This window comes from Lissotriton vulgaris, chromosome 6 (assembly GCF_964263255.1).
Source record: "Lissotriton vulgaris chromosome 6, aLisVul1.2, whole genome shotgun sequence".
In the NCBI taxonomy this organism is placed as follows: Eukaryota; Metazoa; Chordata; class Amphibia; order Caudata; family Salamandridae; genus Lissotriton; species Lissotriton vulgaris.
In genome coordinates this window covers 1,122,929,782-1,122,956,119 of record NC_141694.1, presented here as the reverse complement: position 1 = coordinate 1,122,956,119, position 26,338 = coordinate 1,122,929,782, and the positions used below count along the sequence as shown (strand labels likewise).

The following is a 26,338-nucleotide window of genomic DNA, read 5'->3' as shown; positions in this document are numbered from 1 at the left end:
TGCCTTAGCTGGTTTTTTAATCTGTCCCTAATCCACCTTATACCTAGAATTCATCTTTATTAATACTATACACTGTATGTGATGTGAAACCAAGAATCATTGTCAATTTATTGGACATTTCATTAAAAAAAGAAAGAGTTTAATGAAACTGAAGGATTAGATGTTCATGGAGGGATCTCCACAAGTTTCAAGCCAACTTCAAAATTACACATCAAGCAAGCAAATTTTGTTATAACATTGTCCTTCTTTAGACAGGTGTATTTGGTTTTGGCCATGTATTGATATAAAGAATGTAGGTAAATGTCATCACAATAGGCAGGTGGCATATACATATTACACAAGGCAACATACATTGGTCCAGCACTCCTGAATATCGTTATAGCTCAAATAACAACAGTAATTTCAGACATTTACACAGCTAGTTCAATAAGAATTCAGTGGAGTTGTTTGTTTAATATTCTTTATTTATTCCATGAATCTTTTCTCTCAATTTCTTTGTTTCCTCTTCATTCCTAATGTTTTCATATAATTTATATACATAGGTATTTTAAATGTTTCTCAACTTTCAAGTAATAATTTTAGAATAAAAAATGTCTGTTTAGTAAGCATTTCAAAACTAAATTTAATCAAGGAGGTAAGCATTTGGCACTTCCCCATGTGTTCCTTTTTATAGTCTTGCTTGTCAGTAAGCATGTTTTGTATTTGTGGTTGTTACTAATGCTTCTTCTCCACCTCCTGATGTTCTCATCACACCAGGCCTCGTTTGGGCACAGTAATGCACCGTGTAGTTGGGCTGGGCATTATCTACCTCATCTTTGCATCGTTGGAAGGAGTCCTGAGAATTATTGGGGTAAACATTTACCATTTTGCCTTTATTTGGCTATTTATTGTGGTGTATGTTACGTTCTGTTTCCCATCCTCACGTGGTAAAAGTTCATGCAAAAATATCATAGCCATGTATGTTTAGTTATTCCACTGTTTAATAATTTTATTTGATTAATTAAAATCATTGCTATGTAAAAACAGACTGAGCCCTTTAGGACAAATCAGACATTAACCTCATAGATGATAGTAAACATCCCTCCCCAGTGCTGCGCTGTCCATTGGAACTAGTGCTGAATGGACGTCCAATGGTCGTGCGCAGCACTGGGGAGGTAGTGCTGCCGTCGGCCAATGCACCGACGCAGCACTTAAGGGGCTAAAGGAAATGCCACTCTGGTCTTTATACTAGAAACAAATAGATTAATCAGGGCAGGGGGAGGAGCCTAGCCTGCGACCATGATGGCCGCCTAAACCCTCGGCTCCGCTGGTCCGTTCGCTTTCCTTCCGTGCCGCCAAATATCCTGCAATTTCTCCTGAGTTCTTATCGTGGTTTCGGACTCGGGAAGCGACGCTGCATCCGACGGTGTGCTCCCCGTCGTGCTCCATGCGGCAGTAGTGGTGAAACGTCCCTGTCTTCTTCTCGGCGTTTCAGGACGGCAACCAGGTCTTTGTTCTCAAGGGAGGCTGGCCCCGGCTAGGTGAACAGCGGCCATAGACGGCAGGTCGGAGTCGGCCGGCGGCGAACGGCTGCTGTAACGAGTTCTCCGCAACAGTGTGGCATTTGCTCTCCTTCATCTCCGCGTTGACTTGAAACCGCGGCTATCAGCGATACTTTTGTATCCCTTCCCCTTGATGTCTCTGCAAGCTTTCACTTTCCGATGATTTCACGGGGGCCATTTTGAGCCGAGCGCTCCGTGCTTGCTACTGACGGCCCGACCTGCTGCCGAGGGTGCTCATGACTGCTAATCCTGCACTGCAACCGTGTGTAACGCCATTAAGGAGTGTGAAGCCCCTGTCCCCGAGACCTGGCCGTGCTTGTCGGGGCGCCGAAGGAATGACGTGCTGCTGGAAAGGGATGTCGGTAGAGGGGCTCGAGGACTGCCATACAACTACGAGCACATGGAGATGCAACGTCCTCCTCTCCTGAGCCGCCCCTGAGAATCGGAGATATTCTCGGCGCCCTGGCTACCTTGCGAGCTGGTATGCGTGCCAAAGCCTGGGATCTGGGGAGCCGACTGGATGCCATTTTGCCCGCGCTATCCCCTGTTGATCGAGCTAGCGTCCATCTGCGGGGCGCTTCGCCACACCTTGGGCTCGATTGTGGTGAGCTGCCTAGTTGGAGGTACATGGGGGTGTCAGTGGAACTAGAACTGGTGACCGCCGCGACCCTGTCTGCAGTAGCTGTGGAACGGTATGGGACTCCTGGACTATCACATCGGCTGGAGAGTTGCCACTGGGCGCCATGTTCTGGACCCTCTTTGGTAACTGCTCGCGGCACTTGCTACTGTGGCTTGGACATGTCGCTGATGCCTCGGTGGTTTGCCTTTGGAGATTCGCTGCATTGCACTACTTCTCTTTGTACATTTTTGGATCGCATGGCATTGGATTGGTCAGCCATTGGTGGCAAGCGCCTTGTCCCGTGGCGGTTCCTGAGACTGCCTGCTCTACTCCGGACGGCTGCTTTGATCCTATACCTTATTGGCGCATTGGACCGAAAGGGACAAGGGTGACTATGTTTTTTCTTTCTTGTTTCCTTCTAGTGGACTGATTTTCCGGGATTGTGATGGGTAGACGGGAGAGCCGGACGTTGGGTCTGTTTTCGCTTGGGGTCGGGGGTGGGGTGGCGGTAGATACAGTTTGGTTGTTTTTGGACACACAAGTTTGGCCCTCCTCCGGTTTCACAGGTACATCTTTTTCCTCCTTTCTTTTCTTTCTTTATTTCGGGTACTCTTTTTTGGGCGACAGACACACTGCTAGGGGGTGGGTAGGCCGTAGCCTCTGCATGCGTGGGGGGTGGGGGGGGGGGGGGGATTTTCTTTTTGTCAGTTTCAGTTTCTATGGGCCTTAATTTTTTCTCTTTTTCTCTCCGATTCCTTTCCTTTCTCCTTTTTCCCTGGGTCAATGGACTGTGTCGAGGTGGGGTGGGTGGCGTCTGGCACGCAACATGTTCTGTGATTATCGCTCCTTTTATGAGGTCATGGTGCCGCCATTTTGGTTCTGTATTATTGCTTGCTTTTTCTTTGCTAGACGTCACCCAAGTCCGTTTTTGGACGGATTGTTTGAACTTTGATCCTTTCTAACATTTAATACTTTATTACGCTTTACGAAAACTGTAAAATTAAACCTTAAATTCTCCTTCTTCTCGGTAGTGCACGTATTTCCAGTGTAACCCAATTTGCTTGCATTCTACTTTAAGGTGCTACTGAGTTGCCGTATTGCCTGCTACTGTGCTTTAAAAAGATGTCGAGGGCGGCCGGATGGTTGTAGGCCCGTATTTGTTTTCTGCTACTGTGCAATAAAGGTTTTCCAAAAATTTAAAAAAAAAATAAAAATCATTGCAGGGCATATTTATAAAAATCATTGAAGCTTTCATTTGCTGCCAAGACATTCACTCTAGTGCATACTGTATAGTGAGACCAGATGATAGTATAGACATTTAAATGCTTACACACACGTTTTAAAATGTAATTGTATGTTCAAAAAGTGTGAACGAACACACCACCTAAAAGATCAATCTATGCAAATAGATCATTGATTGAGACCTTGCTTTTAAAAACCACAGAAACTGCAGAAAATGAAAGTAAACAGTGTCTTCTGTAGTGATTCATAGGTTAGCACTATTGTCTTAGACTCTGCCTTGAAAAATAATACTAATTGTTTGCTTTGTTTAAAAGGTACAATATCATTCCAGTTATATAGCCTAGATAAATGTAACTCAAACGTTATCTCCCATCATTGACACAATTCCACTGCCTCTTTCAGTCATAATTCAATGGCAAACAAACATAATATAACCTGATGTTACTCTTTGATATATATAAACAATCCACAGTACGTAAAAGCATAAAAAGACCCATTCCACTTGCATGTTAGTTCATGAAATGCCAACTTAATCAGTGGTTTGTAAAGTGCGGCTACTCACCCATGAGGGTCTCAAGGCACTAGGTTTGGGAGGGCTGCTGGTCCCTCTGGGTGTCGGATCTTTCGAAGAGCCAGGTCTTGAGGTCCTTCTTGAATTGGATCAGTGATGCGCATTGCTTGAGGTGGAGGGGCAGGGTGTTGCAGGTATTGGCGCAGAGGTAGGAAAATGAACTTCCATTGCTTCTGGTCTTGTGGATCCTGGAGACTGAGTCTAGGAAGAGTTGGGCCGAACGGAGTTGTCTGGCGGGTACGTGGAATGCGAGGCAGTGGTTCAGGTGTGCTGGTCCTTTGTCGTGGAGAGCTTTTTTAGGAATGTGTGAGAAGCTTGAAGGTGATTCTATTGTTGATTGGGAGCCATTGGATGTGTCGGAGGTGCTGTGTGATGTGGCTGCAGCGCGGGATAAAGAGGACCAGACTGGCTGCGGCGTTTTGAATGTTCTGTAGTTATTTTAGCTGTTTCTGGGTGTCGATGGCATACAGTGCATTGCTGTAGTTGAGTCTACTGGTGATGAGTGCATGGTTGAAGGTCTTTCTGGATTCTGTAGGGCCCCATCTGAGTGTCTTTTGAAATAGGCAGAGTGTGTGGAAGCAGGCTGAGGAAAATGTGTTGATTTGACAGTTCATTGTGAGTGATGATTCCAGTATGATGCCGAGGTTACAAGTGTGGCCCGTCAGATTGGGAGAGGGTCCAAAAACGCTTGCCAGCAAGAGTCGTCCCAGGCTGAAGGGAAAGAGTCCCAGTATGCGTACTTCGGTCTTGTCTGAGTTGAGTTCAGTTTGAGGCAGCTGTCTTCCATCCAGGTGGTGACGGCCTTCATTCCACTGTGGAGGTTGTTTCTGGAGGTTGTGGGTTTGTTGGTGAGGGAGAGGAGCAGTTGGGTGTCGTCGGCATTATAGACTGTTGAGTCCATGGCGTCTGATGATGGTCAACTGACCAATTCTAAATTAAAAAACAGAACTTTTACCATCTACTGGAGTTCTAAGTTCTAGAATAGATGACGTTTGCCTTAAACTAGAAATCAAAATGGTCTGTGTACATTTGTTGTTAATCTTACAAAGTGACTGAAATAAAGTTCATTGTTGTCCACTGATGGAATTTGAATTACATTTATTTTAAATTGAATTGACATTTAGTGAAGTATTAAGGGCATTAGAGTCTCCATACTCTGAGAATTGATGCTGTAGTAGGAAGGACCGTTGGAGAAAGTTTTTAATTACAATCTTTGAGACTAGACACCTTATAGTGAGCAGTAGAGCAGTCAAAGGCTTGTCCTGCATAAAAATCTCTTGACAGGAAACAAATTAGTTACTCTCAGGCTACATTCCAAGAACTATACTTAAATTCTAATAGAATTACAAAGGCCCATTGTCTATTTCTTAATTAAAGCATCTAAATTGTATGTTCGAGGCATATGAGCTGCAGATTGCACACTATGCATAGATTGCCACCTATTGTTGGGCCCGGATGTTTGCAGTTTGTTTTGTAGAAAAGTCTTTGGGGTGGGTGATCTAAAAATAAGCTGTCTGCTATATGCGGACGATGCAATATTAATGGATCTAACCCCAATTGGACTCAAGAGGCGATTAACGGAATTGGTCAGGTATACTAAGGATTATTTTTTAAAGATAAACATTTTGAAGAGCACACAATTGAGCAAGTAAGTCACTTCTTTACCTCCAAAGGGAAAAGCCATAGGAAAAACACCACACCCCCCATCTCAAGTAAACCTTGGTATTCGGACCAGTGCAAGGGCAAAAGGAAAAATCTGACAGAAGCCCTACTTTCAAGGGATCCTTTACTAGTTAGAGCGGCTAGGAAGGACTATTTGAAAGTATTAGCACTGGCTAAACGCGAATGGGAGGAACAGCATTGGCAAGACCTAACTAATGCCGTGAGTAGGAGGAACCCGAACCTTTTTTGGGATTTAATTAACAGAGCTAGACAAGGGAGATCGCAACCATTAGCAGCTCACATAACTAGCCAGGAATGGTTTAATCACTTTTTAGCCTTATATGGCGGTAATGAGGATATAAATAGCCCCGGGGTAGCCAGCTCTGGTGATGGGGATCCCACAGGGGTGGACGACCTCCCATTTACGGCCTCTGAAGTTGTAGTGGCTATTAGACACCTAACCCCCAAGAAGGCGGCCGGTCCGGATGGGATCCCTGGGGACCTCTTGAATGCGGAACCTCGGGCTTGGGCCAACCTAATCGCCACAATAATGAACTTGATTGTAAGGGGACACCCTGTGCCAGATTCGTGGAAGGGGGCTGAGGTGGTAACAGTGTTCAAGAAGGGGGCAAGAGATGACCCTGCCAATTGCAGACCTATCATTCTGATAGATGTAATCCAGAAAGTGGTTGGCAGGGTCATTATCTCGAGGGTTGGCGATTGGATGGAGGAGGCTAGCATCCTCTCCCACTTCCAAGCAGGATTCCGAAGAAAGGTAGGCACGATGGACCAGGTCTTTCGCTTTTTTGTTATCTATTGGAAGACAGTTACCATCAAAAAAGGCAGTTTATATATGGCCTTCATAGATCTTAAAACAGCTTTTGACCTGGTCCCTCGGGTTAAATTATGGGAGATCCTAGGAGGGATGGGATTCCCCGGCAGACTCTTGAGTTTAATTGTAAAGCTCCACGAGGGGAATTATGCGAGGATCAGGTGGGGTACCCAGGGCCAGTTAACGGATAGGGTCCCTGTGAGGAGGGGAGTACGCCAGGGCTGTGTCATGGCCCGACTCTTTTCTCCCTGTTTGTGAATGGAGTGGTGGACCATCTGAAAGGGGAAGAGTTGGATGCCCCATCCCTGGCGGGGGAAAGAATCCCCACCCTACTCTTCGCCGACGACACCTTATTGATCTCCAAATCCCCAGTGGGTCTGCAAAAACTCTTGAATCGATTTAGCTCCTTTTGCACTAACAGAGGCTTAATCATCAACACCTCGAAAACTAAATTGATGGCATTCTCACCTTCCAAAAGATTTAAAAATAACTTTTCGCTTAATGGGGCCCCCCTGGAGATGGTCGACTCATTCGACTATCTAGGAGTTCGGATAAATAGTCGAATGACTTGGAAGGACCATCTGGCCAAAATGTTACTCGGTCACAAAAGAGCATCTGGGGTGACTCTGAGGGAGCTTCGTGAGTCAACTAGCAAACCTGTCTCCCCGGCCATGGCGATTTATGAGGGCCAGATACTCCCGGCGGCATTATATGGCTCTGAGCTCTGGGGGTTCGAAAATGTTTCAGAACTATCCATAGCAGAAAATAAGTTCTTGAGGGAGGTGGTGGCTCTTCCCGCCTCTACCCCGCTGATCCCCCTGCGACTAGACTTGGGTAGACGAGCCCTTAAGGACCTAGTGAGGCTACGCCCATTGCTCTTCTGGGCCCGCTTAAGAAGGACTGAGGAGCTTGTTAAATATGCTGAAGGGTTGGATGACCTTCTACTGCTCGACACTGGCAATAAAATTGGATGGTTGAACAATATGAGAGACCTGGTTTTCAAACTTGGACTAAGAGATGCATGGGAGTCACAAATGCCGCCGCCCAAGCTAGTGATCAAGAAGCTATACTGGGATTGGGTACAGGGCGAGGCATTATGTGGATCGGTTGGGGGTTCACTTACTGATCGGTTTTTGGAATTTAAATGGGTGAGAAAATTGGAACCTTTCCTTGACCTGATAACCAAACCTCTAGACAGAGCGCTATATTTAAAAGTAAGGTACGGGACCCTCCCGGTGCATGATTTTACCATGAGGTGGTCCAAATCTGGTGCCCCCTTGCGTTCGTGCCCCGGCTGTGCAGCACCTAAGGAGACTGTGGCCCACCTATTTTTTGCCTGTCCCGCCTACAAAGTGGCCCGGAAAATCTGCCTGAAACCTGTATGTAGGGAGTTGGGGTTGAGGTGTCATAGTCTGGCCTTACGTGTACTCTCTACCGATTCATCATCCACTGTCATGATATGTGGGGTGGCAAAATTTTTGAGTAGTGTTTGGCTGATGCGCTCACGGTTACTGAAGTTGTATTCTAGGTTACCTATTGATTGATGTATGTAACTGAAGATACCCTCTCTTAATCTAGTGTCTGTTGAGTATGCTTCATCTTAGGTTTATATTAATTATGCTGCTATATTTTATCATTGTTTTTAGCGGGGGAATTGTATATTTATTGTGCATATGTACTCTTTTATGGTGAACAATTTTTACCGAATAAATTAAATTGACATTTAGTGAAGTATTAAGGGCATTAGAGTCTCCATACTCTGAGAATTGATGCTGTAGTAGGAAGGACCGTTGGAGAACGTTTTTAACTACAATCTTTGAGACTAGACACCTTATAGTGAGCAGTAGAGCAGCCAAAAGCTTGTCCTGCATAAAAATCTCTTGACAGGAAACAAATTAGTTACTCTCAGGCTACATTCCAGGAACTATACTTAAATTCTAATAGAATTACAAATGCCCATTGTCTATTTCTTAATTAAAGCGTCTAAATTGTATGTTCGAGGCATATGAGCTGCAGATTGCACACTATGCATAGATTGCCACCTATTGTTGGGCCCGGATGTTTGCAGTTTGTTTTGTAGAAACGTCTTTGGGGTGGGTGATCTAAAAATAAGCTGTCTGCTATATGCGGACGATGCAATATTAATGGATCTAACCCCAATTGGACTCCAGAGGCGATTAACGGAATTGGTCAGGTATACTAAGGATTATTTTTTAAAGATAAACATTTCGAAGAGCAAAGTGATGATTTTTAGTCATAGTGGCTGTAAGGTTAGACCAAACCTGAAATGGTTTTTAGGAGATGAAAGAATGGAAATAGTAAAATTTTATCAGTACTTGGGAAAAATATTTACAAATAGGTACTCTGCTAAGAGACATTTGGACCATTGCAAAAGTAAAGCCATCTCGCAAGCATCTGGTATTAATCGCCTTTACTTGCAATGTGGAAAAAGACATTTTTCTCACACTATTGCAGTATATTAAATAAAGATTCCTCCGACTCTAAACTATGCAATTGAAACAATAGAAGAAGGTGAGTGGGCAATGTTTGAGAAGATGGAAGGAAAAATCTGGCGCCAAATATGTAATCTAAGTTATTCTGCGCCCATTGCAGCTCTTAGACTTGAATTTGGCCTTCTTTCTACATATGTGCTTTCGATGGCAGCGTGTTTGCGGTGGTGTAAGGCTCTGCTGAATGGGCAGGAGGATCTATTAAGGGCTGCATTGTATAAGGAAATTTTTGTTAATCTGCTAAAGAAAAGTGTAATTTTTAGAAATTATTTAATCTTTAAGTATTTTTGATCTTGATTTTGAAGAAGTACTCCGTTTAGATAAATCAGCTCTAAAGCTTATTATTAAAAAATCTATATATATGATCTCAAGTAGAAGAGATCAGCAAACATGTAATGCGAATGGAAGGCTAGATTGCATTATGGGGAGCTTTACTGTCAAAAAACCTCAGCCATATGCACTTTGGAACCTGTATCATGGAGCACGCTGAGTGCTCTTATTACTGAGATTGAACATGCTTCCTTTGAGGATTGTGACAGGTGCTTGGGAGGGTATCCCCAAAAATGAAAGACGCTGTAATCTATGCAATGGCGGTGTACAAGACCTTAATCATGTCCTGATAGTGTGTCCAGCACTCCATCTAATTCGCCGTAAATATTTAAGGCATGGTTTTTTACAGCATAACATTGCAACGGCAGAACAGGCCCGCAATTTTCCTATGTTTCCCCCATCCGAACTGATGTGTTTTAAAATTTTCTGCTTTTTAAAGAATTTTTAAATGTTTATTCAAAGAAAAATGAATGGGTATGGGTGAATTGTAGATATTTAAAAACAATATTGTGTGTAATCATTTTTTGTATCAGTATTTTATTGAAGCACTATTGGCACTTTGATAGACCGTTAAAAATAATACCATTCAACCCTTACTGCTTCAGATCATATTTGTAGGAATGTTAATTAACTATGTATGTTGCATCACAAAGTACTAGTAAAGCATTTGCACTTTAATTAATGCATTAGCACTTTAGTTAGTACTGTTGAAAATAATTGCTGCTATTTTCGATTTTCTTCTTGACAAGATCATCTCCTAACAAAAAAAAACAAAAAAAACTTTTTTTAACACCATTTCTCTCGAAATGTTTGTCTTTGCTGATAATCGATGATTTTTAGACTAAAAGCCGATTGATATGATACTTTTGCCCTTCAATGTGACGTATTAGATTACTTACCCTCACAGTTGAAATTTAGTGAAAATGAAGTATTAATCTTTGTATTTTAACAACTGATGTTTTTAGTAAACCAGATTTACGAGGCTAACTATATTGTATCGATAGGTGTAATTGTGAAATAGTTTTTTATCTCTTTGATTTGTATGAAAAAGCTGTTTTTATTCTGTATTTTATGTGGAATTCCACAGAATTCCAAATCATAATAAAAATAAATTGAAAATTGAATTGAAAAGTCTTTGGAGGTAACGGGATAGGTGACTCCTCCTTTGGATGATACTGCGCATGGTCATCGGCTCCATCCCCAGATTGTTTTTTTCCGCCCCCGGGCTCAGATGTGTTTCCAACGCTCCGTGTTGAAACCGAATTCCTTCGGCGTACAACCCTCACCAACTTTCAGAAAATAAGTTTCGAACGCTTCTCCACTCGACGCTGTTCTTCAACATCGAATACTTTGATTCCCGTCGTCGTCGACTGACTTCGGGCCTACCTAGGCCTCAACTCCAGCTCATGGCAAGGACGCCCTTCAAAAAGTGTCCTCAATGTGGGTCGAAGTTTCCCCACACCGACCTTCACAAGGTGTGTAACCTCTGCCTTTCTCCAGAGCACGAGGCAAGGGACTTCTCAGCTTGTGCCTCTTTCTGCTCCAAAAAGACTATCCGGGACCGAAGAGCGAGAAGAACAATGGCTATATCTTCAACCTCCATTCCGGATGACATCTTTGAGGAAGGCGTCCACGTCCCAGAACAACAAGACGTTGACAGCGGTTCCGAACATGAAGAAGATTTGATGTCGAGGACATCACTCCAGCGCAACGGGTCGTAAGTACGACCGTCGACCCGACCCTTTCTCGACACACCCAAAGAAGGCCCAGGTTACACCCTCGCGATCGGGTGCACACCGACACTCCGCTTCTACTACCCCACCTTCGGGGCCGGCAAAGAAGCCAATTAAGCCTTCAGGCGACTCGGGCTCGAGTCAGCCTTCGCATGGTGCCGGCGCCAACTTACCGGCACCGAAAAAGACATCGACACTGGCTACGCCGACGTCCAAACCATCGACGCCAAAACCCACAATTCCTTCGGCAACGAAACCCAGGTCGGAACCAAGCAAAGCTTCGGATTCCAAAAAACCGCCGGAACCGAAAAAAAGCATTGAATCCAAATTCGGAGCCGAGAAAGACTCCTGCTTCCCAGACAAAGGACATTGTCAAAAAACCAAAGCAAGCTGCTTCGGTGCCGAAAGCTTCCACAGCACCAAAAGATCGGCCTCCGGCAGAGGACTTATCTTATCCAGACCCTGCCCAAAAGACTCTGGCTAGGGACCCAATAACTGGACAGTTGATTTTGGCCTCAAAGAAGCGACCACTGGACAAACCAGCTCCAGCTCCACATGCAAAGAAGGAGGACATGGCTACTTCGCTTTAAAGACCGCCTTCCCCTTCTTCTCCACCTATGCCATCACCACACTCTCCCATACCACAGCATTCCCCAGCATCCTCTCATAGGGATGATACTTCTGATGATATGGGGGGGGTAACATGCCTGATCCAGACACACCTACAGGATCACCTGACCCATGGGATGATTACACCACTCCAGATGTCCCAAATGTCCCTCAGGATGACTTATACCCCTCACGGCCATCCCCACCAGAAGACACCATAGGGTTTAACGAATTGATACACAGGGTTGCACAATATCACGGGGTAGACCTACATACAGACCCTGTAGACGAAGACTTCCTGATGGAAACCTTTGATAACGCACAAAGGTCTGCATCCATCTTACCAATGCTCAAAGGAGTAATTAAACACGCTTCTGAAGTCTTTAACTCGTTGTGTGCTCGTGACGGAACAGTTCCGTCACGAGCCTCGGGTGGGCTGTGCTGGTGACGGAACGTTTCCGTCACGGCCCGCTCGCGCGCCTGCGCGCCGGGAATTCCGCGCCTGCGCTGACGTTCAGTCACAAGCACAGCACAGCCCACCCAAGGGCCATTGACGGAGCGGTTCCGTCGTTAGTACAGGAGCGCCACGCGGCCCCGCCTCCCCCTTATCGCTGTGGCGAAATAGCCACCGCAGCTAAGTGGTTAAAGATCCTGCCAGAACTAGAATCATTAATCCTCGTATAGAGAAGAAATATAATGCCGACCCTTCAGACCCAGCATACATTAAGGGGCCAGTACCACTAGACTCACTTGTAGTTTTCAACACACGCAAGAGAGCAAACTCGCAACCATCAGGTGATGCTGCCCCACCAGATAAAGAGTCTAAGTTACTGGACGAATCAGGGAAGAGAACTGCGTCTCAAGCAGCAAACATCTGGCGTATCGCCAACACACAGACATTGCTAGCCAGATATGATAGAGCACATTATGACGAATTGGAGTCAATAATGAGAAACACCTCCCTGATAAGTACAAGGATAGGGCACACGAACTCATCCAAGAGAGTAGAAATATTACAAATACCTCCATCAGATGTGCCCTTGACGCAGCGGATACTGCATCTAGAGCAGTTAACACCAGCGTCTTACTACGCAGACACGCCTGGCTACGTATATCAGGATTCAAACCTGAGGTACAAAGTGCCATTCTTAATCAACCGTTCGATGAGCAACACCTATTTGTGGATGTATCTCTTGAAAAAATGAAAAAAGATACAGACACCGCCAAATCTATGGGAGCCCTGCAGTCGCAGGGTCCCAGACATTCATTTTGTTGCTCATCCTGTAGAGGCGATACCAGAGGATATTCCTCAGACACAGCCTCTGCCTCAGACAAAGCCCCCACACAATCCACTTACAGCAAGGGCTACCAAAGGGGTGGGTACAGGGGTAACAATAACAAGGTCAGAGGTAAAAATAACAATTCCCGCTCTGCCTCCACCCCTGCCCAATGACTCCCTTCCCCTTCTCCCGCCCCTCTCCACTCCTGTCGGGGGAAGACTCCAACAATACCTGCCAGCCTGGGAAAACATCACATCAGACAGGTGGGTGTTACAAATTATTCAATCAGGTTACTGTCTGTAACTACAATCTACCCCCCCCCCCCCCCAAACATACCACCCAAGCAGCGTCCAATGTCACAGGAACATTTCACATTGCTCAGACAAGAGGTAATATCCCTCCTGAAGAAAAATGCAATAGAAATAGTTCAAAAAATAGTTCGGCACACCATATAATGTACAATGAGTAATATCAAAGAGGTCAAAAAAAGAAATATATCAGAAAGCCATTATGTATTCTTTTCTTTCTTTATTTTCAATCTTCACAAAGTAGCCAACGCGTTTCGTCCGAAGGATAAGATGTTGTTTAATATTCTGGACTTTATCAGTGGGAACAAATTTCTCCAGCTACTGTGTTGGCACCAGTCTCCAGATGCTGGGATGGCAACTATCCTTTTGTTATATGGTAGATTGATCGAATTTTTGAGAGATGAATGTATTCCAGCGAAAAAGAATGTCAAATACACATCCGCACAGGTGATGTAAGTGTTCACCTTCGCCAGATTTGTCTTTCGTGTGGTCTCCTCGGGTGTATTTTTTTTTTACCTCTTTGATATTACTCATTGTACATTATATGGTGTGCCGAACTATTTTTTGAATTGTGTACAGTGCCTTGGCACTGATTCTGGAGGCCTAGGGGTATATGGCTTCAGGTTCTTGGCACCCCCAGATATAACGAGACCAAGATTCATTAGATTGAGTGCAGTTAAGTGTCTCACCCTATACCCTTGTTCTAGTGTTACAAATTGCAATAGAAATAGTGCCAGGGCACCAGAAAAAACAAAGGAGTATACTCACTGTATTTCCTAATACCAAAAAAGGACGGATCTCTAAGACCCATCCAAGACCTCAGACCAACGTTTACATTCAGTCGGACCATTTCCATATGGTCACACTTCAACAGGCCCTTCCACTACTGGTACTAAACGACTTCCTTGCCACTCTAGATCTCAAGGACACCTACTTCCATATTCCCATCCATGCAGCACACAGAAAATATCTCAGATTTGTGCTAGACGGGCAGCACTACCAGTTCAAAGTGCTCCCATTCGGAGTCACAACAGCGCCAAGGGTGTTTACCATATGCCTAGCAGTAGTAGCAGCACACTTAAGAAGACAGCACATTCATGTCTTCCCATATCTGGACGACTGGCTCATAAAAGCCAGCTCATACAGCCAGGGTGTACAACACACTCACACTACCATTCAACTGCTTCACGACTTTGGATTCACAGTAAATCACACAGTCGCATCTACAGCCCTCACATATACAACAGTATCTCGGCGCTACAATAAACACCCAATTAACACTAGCGTATCTCTCTCCAGCACGGATAACAAGCGTACAAACTCTTCTAACAAAATTCAAGCTGCAGTACTCACTACCAGCTCGAGTGTTCATACAGCTCATAGGAATGATGGCATCTTTCATATTTGTAGTTCCTCACGCAAGATTGCAAATGCGTCCATTTCAAGAGTGCCTAGCACGCCAATGGAACCAGGCTCAAGGTCAACTAAGAGACCTAATGTTGGTAGACGGTCGGACTCCTCGTTATCTGCAATGGTGGAACACCAAAAATCTTTCCAAAGGGCGACCGCTTCTAGAGCCAGTTCCTCAAGTAGTCTTATCAGGGAACGCATCCCTCTCCGGCTGGGGAGCTCACCTCCTGCATCACACCATGCAAGGCAGGTGGACACCGCAACAAAAGCTTTTCCACATCAACCACCTAGAGTTACTAGCTGTGTTTCTAGCCCTAAAAGCTTTTCAAACTCAAGTATCAGACAAAGCTGTCCTAGTCCGCACAGACAATATGACAGCTATGTACTACATAAACAAAGAAGGAGAGACACACCCACTGCAGCTCTCTGTTAGCACAGCAGATCTGGAGATGGGCTATACCACTAAAGATCTTCCTATTAGCCCAACACGTCCCGGGAGTACAAAACACCATGGCAGATCTGCTAAGTCGACAAACTCAGCAAATCCACGAATGGGAACTTCATTCACAAGTTCTTCATACGTTCTTTCAAATGTGGGGACAACCTCAAATAGACCTCTTTGCCACCCACAAAAACGTAAAATGCCCAAACTTTGCCACCAGATACCCACACCCATTGTCCAAAGGCAATGCGATATAGATGAACTGGTCAAAACTATTTGCGTACGCTTTTCCTCCTCTCCCACTACTTCCATTAGTGGTACGCAAACTACAGAAAAAAAAATGATGGACGGAATGTTGCACAATGGCAAAACATTCACCCCCAGTCACAGATCTGGGTTTAATCCATCGTTATTTTGCTCACCAAGCCACCCCAGTTCAGACATGGCCATATGCAAATCAGTCTTGGCCCTGTGCCTCATGGGAACAGTCCAGCCCGAACTGCCAAGCCATGTCTTTCCTGGACTGGAATCCAGCATCCTAGGACCGGTTTCTGGCTATCAGCCGTCTTCAGCCAGGATAGCTTGACTCCAGTGGCGTAGTGAGCAAGGGACCCACGTCTGGGCATACCCTTCCCACATAGGGTGCACAGCAAAACAAACAAGATGATGGACCGAATGTTGCACAATGGCAAAACATTCACAGCATGGTGTACCACTGTTGTCTGGTCCAAGTCAGAGCGATTAGGATGAGCGTTAGGGAATGTTGCTGTAGTTTGCGTACCACTAATGGAAGTAGTGGGAGAGGAGGAAAAGCGTACGCAAATAGTTTGGACCAGTTCATCCATATCGCATTGCCTTTGGACAATGACTGCACTAAAAACTCTGTTTCAAACGACTGCAATAAATACAGGCGGTTGCCGCTATTGCAACCGCTGCACTTTTGTAGCACTCCGCGTGTTTATCTGCATATCTACTCTCTGTTTTTTCATTTGCTACAAATGCACTAGCTGAACACCTCTCTTTGAGTATGTATTCCATTGTCAGAAAAGAAAATGTTTGTGGAAAATCTAAGCTGACATTTAGTAATTGCTATACAAGTTCAGACTCTCAACAAATAGCCAATACTCTGGTTTCCTTGATATGGACCCTAACTTTTCAGCTGTCCCCCACTTGTTATTGAGGCCCCTGCTAGAAGTTTACAACTGTAATATTACAAATATCCTGTTTGTAGGTCTGGTGTTAGCCAAGACCTTTTTTCATTTTACGAAAACTAGATCTGTAATTTACATATAGGGACTTTCAGACAGTCACTTTAATCCAATGGTCTGTTGTGGTGTCATTCATATTTTCTTCAGCCCCTTGCAGCATACAACACTGGCAAATGTGACAGCCCATTATAGCCATTGGCTAACTTCATTGTGAGTGATGACATTCTACCTTTTCACAAGGAGTACATTCACACTTAATGGAACTACTTTAAATACCCGAAAATATTATGACAATTTGTGCTTTGAGACTGGTAAATACTTTTGCTTTTAGACAATATTTTTATTTAGAATGATTAGGGTCCTGCAAATTCCCTTATAATACTATTTTGCAGAAACCATGAGAAAACAAGTATTGATAAAGATAAATGCCTGGCGGCCAATGACAGACCTAATGACTTTGCCAACAGTTGTTTTATAGCATTTCCTATCACACTTTCTCCATTTTGTTTGCACTCTAAATGGATATAACCCACGTTATACATCTTCAATTTACTGACGGGATAGACGGCAGAGTTAGCCTTGTCAGCATTCCAACTCGTGAACTGCCTTTCAGTTTGTTTCAAAAGTGAGTATTCAACTCACTGACCCCATGCCACACTAATGTCCTATTGCACATTTCAACACATGGATCCTTTTATAGTTGTTCAAAAGAAAGAAAGCTATTGCCCTGCATGTATGATTGAGGAAGAAATGAAAGCTCACCTGTGCTGATGTATACTTAAAAAAAAATACATTAGAATGTTTAGATTAATTACCATAGATCATGATTTTGAATTCAGAGTTCGCATGCATCAACTACATCAAAACAGTTGGATAACATGCACTGTTGACCAGAATAATATATGCATTGCATTTAGAGCTTTCCTATGTGGACAATATCTTGGCTCCAGCTTTCTCTCCATCCTGTGCAAGCTTGTTTCATTGATCTATTTTTCATTCATGCACCAAAATGTACTCAGTGTGATAGAAGCAGACCCGACTTTTCTGGCAATATAAAAAATAAAAGCAGGCGTAATAATTGCATGAGACTTTGGCTCGAGTGAAGTCTCATGCTGCATTTTTAGGTTGCGCCTTGACAGCGTATGTGCTGCTCTGCGAGGCATGCTGTATTCAGGTAGAGACTTGAATCTCCGCCCATTTTCCACCCATATTTTTCATTGGCTCGTCACTGTAAACTGTGGCTGTTCATTGTTCAATAGGCTTAGTAGTCCCTCCTTAGTACTGCAGTGTATCATTTTGTAACCTCCCATGGCAACACCTCTTTTTTTTTTTTAAATAATTTTTTTAGTCCTCATATGCCAAAAGATATTCTCGAAGTACATTCAATTGCTATCATCCACTACGCAGCAGATGTATCCCGTTCTATGTTATGAGCTCCGAAGATCTTATTGGAAGCACTTTTTGCAGATACCCTAATAAGGGATAGGTCAATTCAGTTGATCTAACTAGCCAGCCATGGAACTGATCCTAGGGTATTTTGCTCTGCAAAAAGGCATAATCATTGGACCTTGTTTTAAAGCTTATCCAACCAAGCAATGCACGGAATCCAAAAAATGCTTTTTCCTCTTCCAATTTGCCCTATCTAGATTCAATGTATATTTAATTGCATTAATCCAGTCTAGATAGGTAAGTGCGGTATCTTTTAACCAGGATTTACAAATTTCACTGCCAACGAGTATAATTAAGTACAGCGACAACTTGTTAACATCTCAAGAAAGTGATTCATAATTCAAAAAAATACCAAAAAATATTAGTGTTATACTAACCTGGATATCGAAATTAAACCTATTTTCCATGCCTTCAGATACCGCATGCCAGAAATTATACAAGACCGGACATGTTAAAAACATATTGAGATAGTCTGCTTTTTCCAGCTTGCACTTTGGACAACAGGGGGTAATACCTTTCGAAAAATTAGAGAGCTTAGCAGGGGACCAATAAACTCTGTGAAGAGAGATAAAATGGTTTTGTTTTAAATTGGCGGGAGATACAGTGGTGTGTAGTAAGTCAAAGGATACTTGCCATAGCTGCTCTGTCTCCGTCCAGAATGTGGTCTCCCCATAAGTGAACTGGCAAGGTGAAATCGCCGTCCTCTGCTTCTATGATGAACCAATACAAGGTTGCTGTCTTTATCTTCCTGCTCTTCCCTTGAAGCAGATTATCCAAAACGTTTGTTATTCCCACTTGTGATCCCACAGCCTGACTCCAGCTCTTTATTTGAAAGTATTTAAACTTAGATAAGTTATTGTCAGTCAAGATAGAGATCTCATCCCAGGATAAGAGCATCCCATCAGGCATTAGCTGGAGCCAGTATTTTATGTCAGCAGCCAACAAAGGTTTTGCGAGAATATCCTTAGTCCACTCTGGAGAGCCCGGAGAGTCCCAAATAGGAGCCATAGCTGTATAGTATGCTAATTTCAGAGATTGCCTTACTCTAGCCCAAGTTAGAGCCATATCGCTCAGCATCTTCAATCGGACCTTTTTTTAAAAAGCGCAGGTCCCCATACTTATATAAGAAACCGTGTAATCCCCCTTGGATTCCTGTCAACATTTCCTTGAACATTGTACCTGCTTCTGATCCATCGGGGCAATTGAAAAGCATAATCCCTGCTTTGAGTAATAGAGTCCACGCATAAAGTTTCAGGTCAGGGGCGCACAAACCGCCTTTGCTTTTTTCCCTACGCAGTTTTCCTCCATGAGATCCTGATACCCTTTGAGGCCCATACAAAGGAATAAAATTTAGCTTGGATTTTTCTTAGCTTATCTTCCTTGAAAACTAGAGGGATATTCTGAAATAGAAATATTACTTTGGGCAGAAGCATAATTTTTTATGATATTTGCTCTTTCAATTAATGCAAGAGGAAGAAGAGACAAGCCCTATAAAGAATCAACAATTTCTTTGTTTACTTTCTCGAAATTTCTATCTGTAAATTGCTCAATATCCTGGGTACTTTGGACTCCTAGATATCTTATCTCTTGTTTAAGAATAGGAAGATGTGCTTCTAAATTCCACACCATGCTTTCTGTCAGCCAGAGAACTGACCGAACTGGTTAGCTGCACTATAGGTTAAGGGGATTGCCTGTATTGGATCCGAAGTATGTATCAGCATATCATCTCCATAGAGTGAAACTTTTTTCTCCCAATTTCTAAATTTAAAGGGTGCAATATTCATGTCTTGCCTGATTTTCTCCGCCAAGGGCTCAATATATAAGTTAAAAAGCAGGGGCGAAAGGTGGCATCCCTGTCTTGTCCCTCTTTTAATAGTTATGGGTGCAGAAAGATTGTCATAGACCAATACTCTGGCTATGGGATGTTGGTAAAAATAAGAGATGACTGTACAGAAATTTTTACCCAGATTACATCTCTCCAATACTCTAGTTAAATAAGCCCAGTTTGCGCGATCAAACGCCTTGGTGGCGTCAAGTGTAATAATGGCCATAGTCAACTTATAGAGAGATGCTAAATCAATTGCTCCCACAAGTGCTTGAGTCAGGTTCCGAATAGACCGACCTCTCACAAATCTCTTCTGATCACAGTGCAATAAATTACCAGCAACACCATTCAAAGAAGCAAAGATCTTATAGTCAAGATTTAGCAGAGAGATTGGCCTGTACGAATTACATTGCGCCGCTGGTTTGGATGGTTTGAGAATAAGGACTACAGTTGCTTCATTCCATGATGAGGGGATATTCCCTCCTTCCTCAAAGATGGAAGAGAACAACCGACAGAGGATTGGGGCAACCACTGGCGCCAGGATTTTATATAGTTCTGCTGTCAAACCGTCAGGGCCTGGTGCTTTGCATCTCTTACCCGAGTCAATTGCACAGACCACTTCCTTCAGACTTATGCTTCCATTTAAGTTATTAGATGCCTCATCCTCAATTCTCAGAACTGCATATTGCTCTAGCCATGCTTGAATTGAGCTATCCTGCGGAGTTAAGTCTTCATTCTACACCTGCTCAAAATGATTAAAGAAAGCTTCCTCTATCTCAGAAGCGTTATCTGAGATCTCACCCGTTGTCAGTCAATACTCCTTTAATCCTATTCCTAGATTGCTCTTTTTTTGTTTTCCAGGCTAGAAGCTTCCCGCTAGCTTTCCCAAGTTCAAAGTGAGCAAGAGAACTGGCCTGCCAACGTTTCCTAAGTCTAGCATCGAGCACCTCTTCTAGTTGGGATTTACATATTGATAGCTCTCGCAGGATACTCGGTTCAGAGTGGTGGTTTTGAGCTAAGAGATCAGCTTCTAGTTTAGCAGTTTTTGCTTCTATTTCGAATACTTTAGCCCTAAACTTTTTTTGCCTCGTGGATTAAATGGCAAGAATAACCCCCCTCAAATAGGCCTTATAAGCATCCCAAACGATTTCGATTGGGGCGGTTCCTAGATTTAACTCTAAAAGAACCCCTCTGAGTCCTCTAACAATTTTTTTATTACATCATCCTCAAGCGGAATACTTCGATCCAAAGTCCACCTCTTAATACTTTGCTGGCCAGAGAGCTTTAAGGCTAGAGAGACTGCCGAATGATGTGAGAGATGACCACCTAACTGCTTAACCTCATTGACCTTTCCCCATAGCTCCTCTGCAATCAAAAAAAAGACTAGTCTTGATTTATACCCTAGCTTCTTATTGTGGAATGTATACTCCTTTATTGCCCCCATTTTTTCTCCAAATATCCTTCCAACCCAACTGATGAATAGCATTCACCAGGAGAGATCTTGTTTTAGAATTATATATGGATCTATCCCTATATGTTTTATCCATTTGAGGATCAAGGTCCAAATTAAAATCTCCCGCTAAAATTATAGGATCTTTGAAATCTAAAAGTTCTCCTATAATTTCTCTAAGCGGGAGGGGATCATCCAAATTTAGTCCGTAATACCCCGCAACTGTGAATTTATGAGAATGATATTTAATCCTTGCTATGGCCCATCTAGCCTTCTTGTCATCTCTGGACTCTTCTACCGCTAGCTGGATTTGTTTTAACCAAAATAGCAACGCCTCTTATAGTTAGTTGCTGAGAGGTACATACCACATCTTGAATCCATTTTTTCGTGTCACAAACCTCCCTCAGCTCTTTCTTTGTGAGGTGGGTCTCTTGGAGTATAAAAATCTGCTTGTGCGCATCTTTCAGGTATTGAAATATCCTTTCCCTTCTATGAGTTACCCTCAGACCATTTAGATTCCAAGTTAAGACCTTCAGGTACATATCCTGGGCTAGCCTAAGCCGTGCCATTGCTTCCTTAATGGATGGATGGGGTATATGAATGAATAAGCAAACTTGGCGAATCGGACATTTAAAAAAAAAATTTTTTACCCACATGCTCCCCACCCTGTGCTCAGCTTCCATCCTCCCACTATCCCACCCCTCCCACTGCCCCTCCCTAGTGCTCCCCTGGAGAACCCCCCCCCCTCTTCTTCTTGGCCCTAATCTGACCTTGAGGCTCCCTCTACTGACTTCGGACGGCATATTTACATTACGAGATATAAACAACATTACATTTTGTTCCCTTTATAACCTTTTTTATTTTTTTCCCTGTACTTCCTATGTGGCCTGTAAATCCCAGACCAAAAGAAAAGAAAGAGAGAAAACAATTGAGAAAAAATATAAAGATACATGCAGGGGCATAAATGAAAATGTGGACAAAAGCAAAAAAGAGAATTAACCCACCTCTGCCTCTTGAGCAGATTCTGATATCAATTGCAAGTATGCTTCTGCTTCCTCTACTCTTTTGAATACCCTCATTTTGTTTTTAAACATAACCTTTAAAGATGCAGGGAACTGCAGCTGTGCAGTTGCGCCCAGCTGCCTTAAAGGGTCAAACAGTTTCCCTAGCTCCCACTGTCTGGATGCCGTAATTGATGAAACATCTGACCAGATTTGAAAGGTAATCCCCTCTGCTGAAAGGGAGATACTCTTTAAAGCCCTATTGAGGATCTCGTCCTTCAAAGTATATGTTAAGAAATGTAATAGAATCTTTCTTGGTCTGGTCTTATTTGGATTCAATCTGTACGGGCCTTCCGATTGGTTTTAAGCTTGTTAGTCCTGCCCCATGACAGCCATGTCAGTCATTTGTATCCTTCCACAGCTACTGGCCCTTTACTGCACCAACTACTTTCATCCCGTGCAGTCCGCGGCCTACTCAAAGGTCGCTCCCTACCCCCGTTCGTGCCTTGTTGTTCGTGCCGTTTACTACTTTCTTCCCGTGCTGTCCACTGCCTTCTCAAACGCCACCCCCGTTCATACCTTGTTGTTCTTCGTGCCTTTTACTACTTTCTTCCAGTGCTGTCCGCTGCCTTCCCGAACTCCATTCCCCCCATTCATTCCTTGTTGTTGTTCGTACCTTTTGCAGTTTTTATTTGCATTTCTGCTCTTGCAGTCCTTGAATGTAGGGCAAGTATCTGAAATGAAAAGCGAAGACACGGCTGCCACAGTAAATAGTGAGTTTCTTGCAGAGTCTGCATCTCGTGATTTTTTTATTTACATTTTTTTACTTACATCCCGCCTCTCGATTTTGGTTTGCAAAGCTATCCATACTAATATAATAAAGAGAGAGACCAAACCTTTGAGGCGGGTAAGCTCCGGAACCGCAGCGCCAACCAGAACGCCGCATGCAGTATTGGAAAGGTGAGGCAAGGCAGGTGGACATAGGCTATACACCGGCGCAACATATACTTTGGGGGGGAAAAAGCACGTTGTGACAAAGTAGTCCGCTGGAAGTAGCACCGGCTCTGAGGTGGGCGTGTGCGTCCTTTTTAGCGTGTGAATAGTGTTCTAACCTGGCGGATCATTACGCCGTCAGGTCACGTTTGGAGGGTGTGAATAGCGTCCTATCATGGCGGCTGAGTAGCGGCGTGTGGCGTCTCAGTGCATCACGCCTTGTTGTGGATGCAGAGCCCGGGCACGATGTGCACGGGAGGACGGCAAGAGGCACATGTCGCTGGACTTCAGAGCAGGTACACACGCATCGGCGCCTGCACATATCGCTGGGGCGCATTCTAATTGCAGACAGGACGGCAAGAAGCACATATCGCTGGGGCGCATTCTAATTGCAGACATGTCTGTCATACCCAGACACCGTCAGGACGGGCCGCTAGTAGTACATAAAGTTGTAGTGTGAGCACTGGTTAGTATATAACATAGCCTTAGGAACGCAGAAGAGAGGGTGGGTCAAGGGTAGGAGGAGTGGCCGGAGAGCAGGGGGTGGATAGAATGAGAGGAAAGACATGGGGATTAGGGTGAGAGGGTGTATGAGGGGGCAGATCTAGAAGTGTGGGGAGGGCGGGGTTTTCTAGATGGTTTTGAGCCCCTTGGAGCTCCCCACATGCAAGCAGTGAATTGGAGTACACAAAATACATGCAGCTCTGCACAACATGGACAGCCACCACTGCACTGCCCCAGCCCCCATCCGCGCCATGGCCAGCGCGGACTGGCACTACCAGTTCTGAGTGATCCTCCTACGGGACGCCACGGTGGGGAAGACGGCGCTGGTGCAGCCGTACACCGAAAACTCCTTCCTGGAGCAGGCGGTGTGCACTCTGCCCTGGAGCTCCATGTGAAGATGCTGGTGCCCGGCTTGCGGGTCAAGCTGCAGATGTGGGACACTGCGGGGCAGGAGCTCTTCAGTTGAGTGACTACCCCAACTACACAGCCGCAGTGATGGTTCACTGGGCGACCTGCAGTGCGCACACTTTCATCCCTACCCCACCACCAAAGCAGCAGGGACAATTCAGTGGAGTGACCGACCTGCAGTGCATATGTGTACTGCAAGTTACAGAATTCACTAATCCTGCGGGGCAGGAGCACTAAAGGCGAGTGTGACTCTCCTGACCCCACCACCATAGTGGCAGGTACAATTCAGTGGAGTGACTTGCAGTGCATGCTTGTACTGCAAGTAACTGGAAGCAGCACTTGGGGAGAGGAGTTGGGTGATTGGAGTGGCCGGAGTTAAAACCCCAATTCAATGCATGTTACACGTATGACATCGCATGCAACCCACACACACTATACATTGATTGTTTGAGTGAGCATACATCCCTCATAAGAATCTTACATTCATTTCTTTAATATGAACTGTTATTTATGTTTGCCCGGTGAAACTAATCTTGGACAGCATTCCCAGGACAAAAAACTACTTTATTTGCTTATATAACTGTGTTTCTCCTTCTCGCCTGTCGCTCGGATATTGAAGTGTACTGGACTAAACGTGGTTTTTAATTTGATGGAGCAGATCGCTAAAAGAACCCTGTATTTGGTCATCCAAAAGGATCTCTAGTTATTCATCCCACCCTGAAAACCCCTACAGGGTTTCCACACTAAAGCACCCTTGAGTGAGGTCATATCTATCCTCCCACCCATTCACAGTAAGAAGTCCCTGTATCCCCTTAACCCGTTCAGATTTCTCAAGCACCACTTCAAACTGAGGTAGAGTCATGTTAAAAAAAAATCAGATTCTTTGTATTGGAGGGGTTATTTATTCAGTCACTGGCTGGTATACCTGTGTGCATTTTACGGCTTCCCGGTATCAATACCAAACTCTCATACTCTTGACCAATTTCCACTCCTAGATGAGAAGTCTTTGCAGATTCTACTGGGCAGGGTAAAATCCGGTTCACCAAGGGACTGCTGCCCCCTGCATGTTCTAAAGGATGCTTTCTCGGTCCACTCGCTCCCTATCCTGACCTTCCTCAATGAATCTTTATCTCAAGGCAGGGTCCCTAAAGCTTTCAAGGAGGCAGTCGTAGTCCCCCTTCTAAAAAAAAAAACAGGAGCCGACCCCCAAAACCCCTCCAACTATAGGCCCATCTCCCTGCTCCCCTTTCTGGCTAAAGTCCTTGAAGCTCATGTAGCTGCTCATCTGTACAACTTCATGGAGCAGTCTGATTATCTAGATCCTCATCAATCAGGGTTTCACCCTGCCCAATCCACCGAGACGGTCTTTGTTGCAGTATTGGATGCCCTACGAGGAAATGCCAACAAAGGAATTCCACAGGCCCTGGTCCTGCTGGACCTCTCACTCGCATTTGACATGGTCCATCACGCCATCTTATTGGACCGTGTCAAACAGGCCGGCATCCGCAACTTGGCTTACAGTTGGATCAGGTCCTTTCTCTCCGACCGTACCCAAGCAGTTCGCTTAGCCCCCTTCACAGCTCCCTAACTCCCACAACATGTGGGGTCCCTCAGGGATCTTCACTATCCCCCTTACTGTTCAACTTGTATCTGATACCACTGATCCAGTCCTTGAAGGAATTTAAAGCCATCACTTTTAACTATGCAGATGATCCCCAGCTAATCTTCACTATAGACAACTATCCCACATCAATTCGGGAGTTTCAGGGGACAATGCTTCACATTCGCCAGTGGATGGACCTAAACCATCTAAAGCTGAACCCCGGTAAAACCGAGCTAGTCCTGAACGGGAACAGCCAAACCCTATGAGGCCCACACTATTGGCCCTTAGAACTTGGCCCTCCGCCCATCCCATCACCATCGGTAAAAAGCTTAGCGGTGATCATCAATAATGACCTCTCCCTGAAGACCCAGGTAGGTGCGGTTGTGTCCTGCTTCTTCCAGCTCCGTAAGATCAGGAAAATCAGTCGCATGCTCACCCACTCTGCTCTGATCCAGGTTGTGATAGCCTTGGTACTATAACACCTGAACTATGCCAATTCTATTTACTTGGGCCTTCCACTCTTTGTTAGCAAACGCCTTCAGCTAGTCCAGAACCAGGCGGCCAGACTGATTCACCAGCAACCACGCTGGCAATCTGCTAGACCCCTGTTAGGAAAACTCCATTGGCTCCCAATTCCCCAACGTGTTGCCTTCAAGACGGCCTGTATCACTTTCATGTCCTTCCACGGCCGCAGCCCCCATTTCATTAAAAGCCTCCTTCCTAGGTACACCCCCTCTCGCAACCTTCGCTCCGACAAACCTCCACCTCTTGGCCACCCCGACTTTCAAGCTTCAACGTCAGGGCGATT

General features: G+C 44.5%; 1 protein-coding gene across 1 annotated transcript in view; it reads left to right on the top strand.

Moving 5' to 3' along the window:
• The window catches only part of TMEM87B (transmembrane protein 87B), a 317,565-nt gene that overhangs the window by 193,622 nt on the left and 97,605 nt on the right, over window positions 1-26,338 (top strand). Inside the window, exon 12 of the mRNA XM_086927209.1 lies at window positions 757-850. Coding sequence (XP_086783335.1) covers window positions 757-850 — 94 coding nt within the window. The remainder of the gene's footprint in view (window positions 1-756; window positions 851-26,338) is intronic.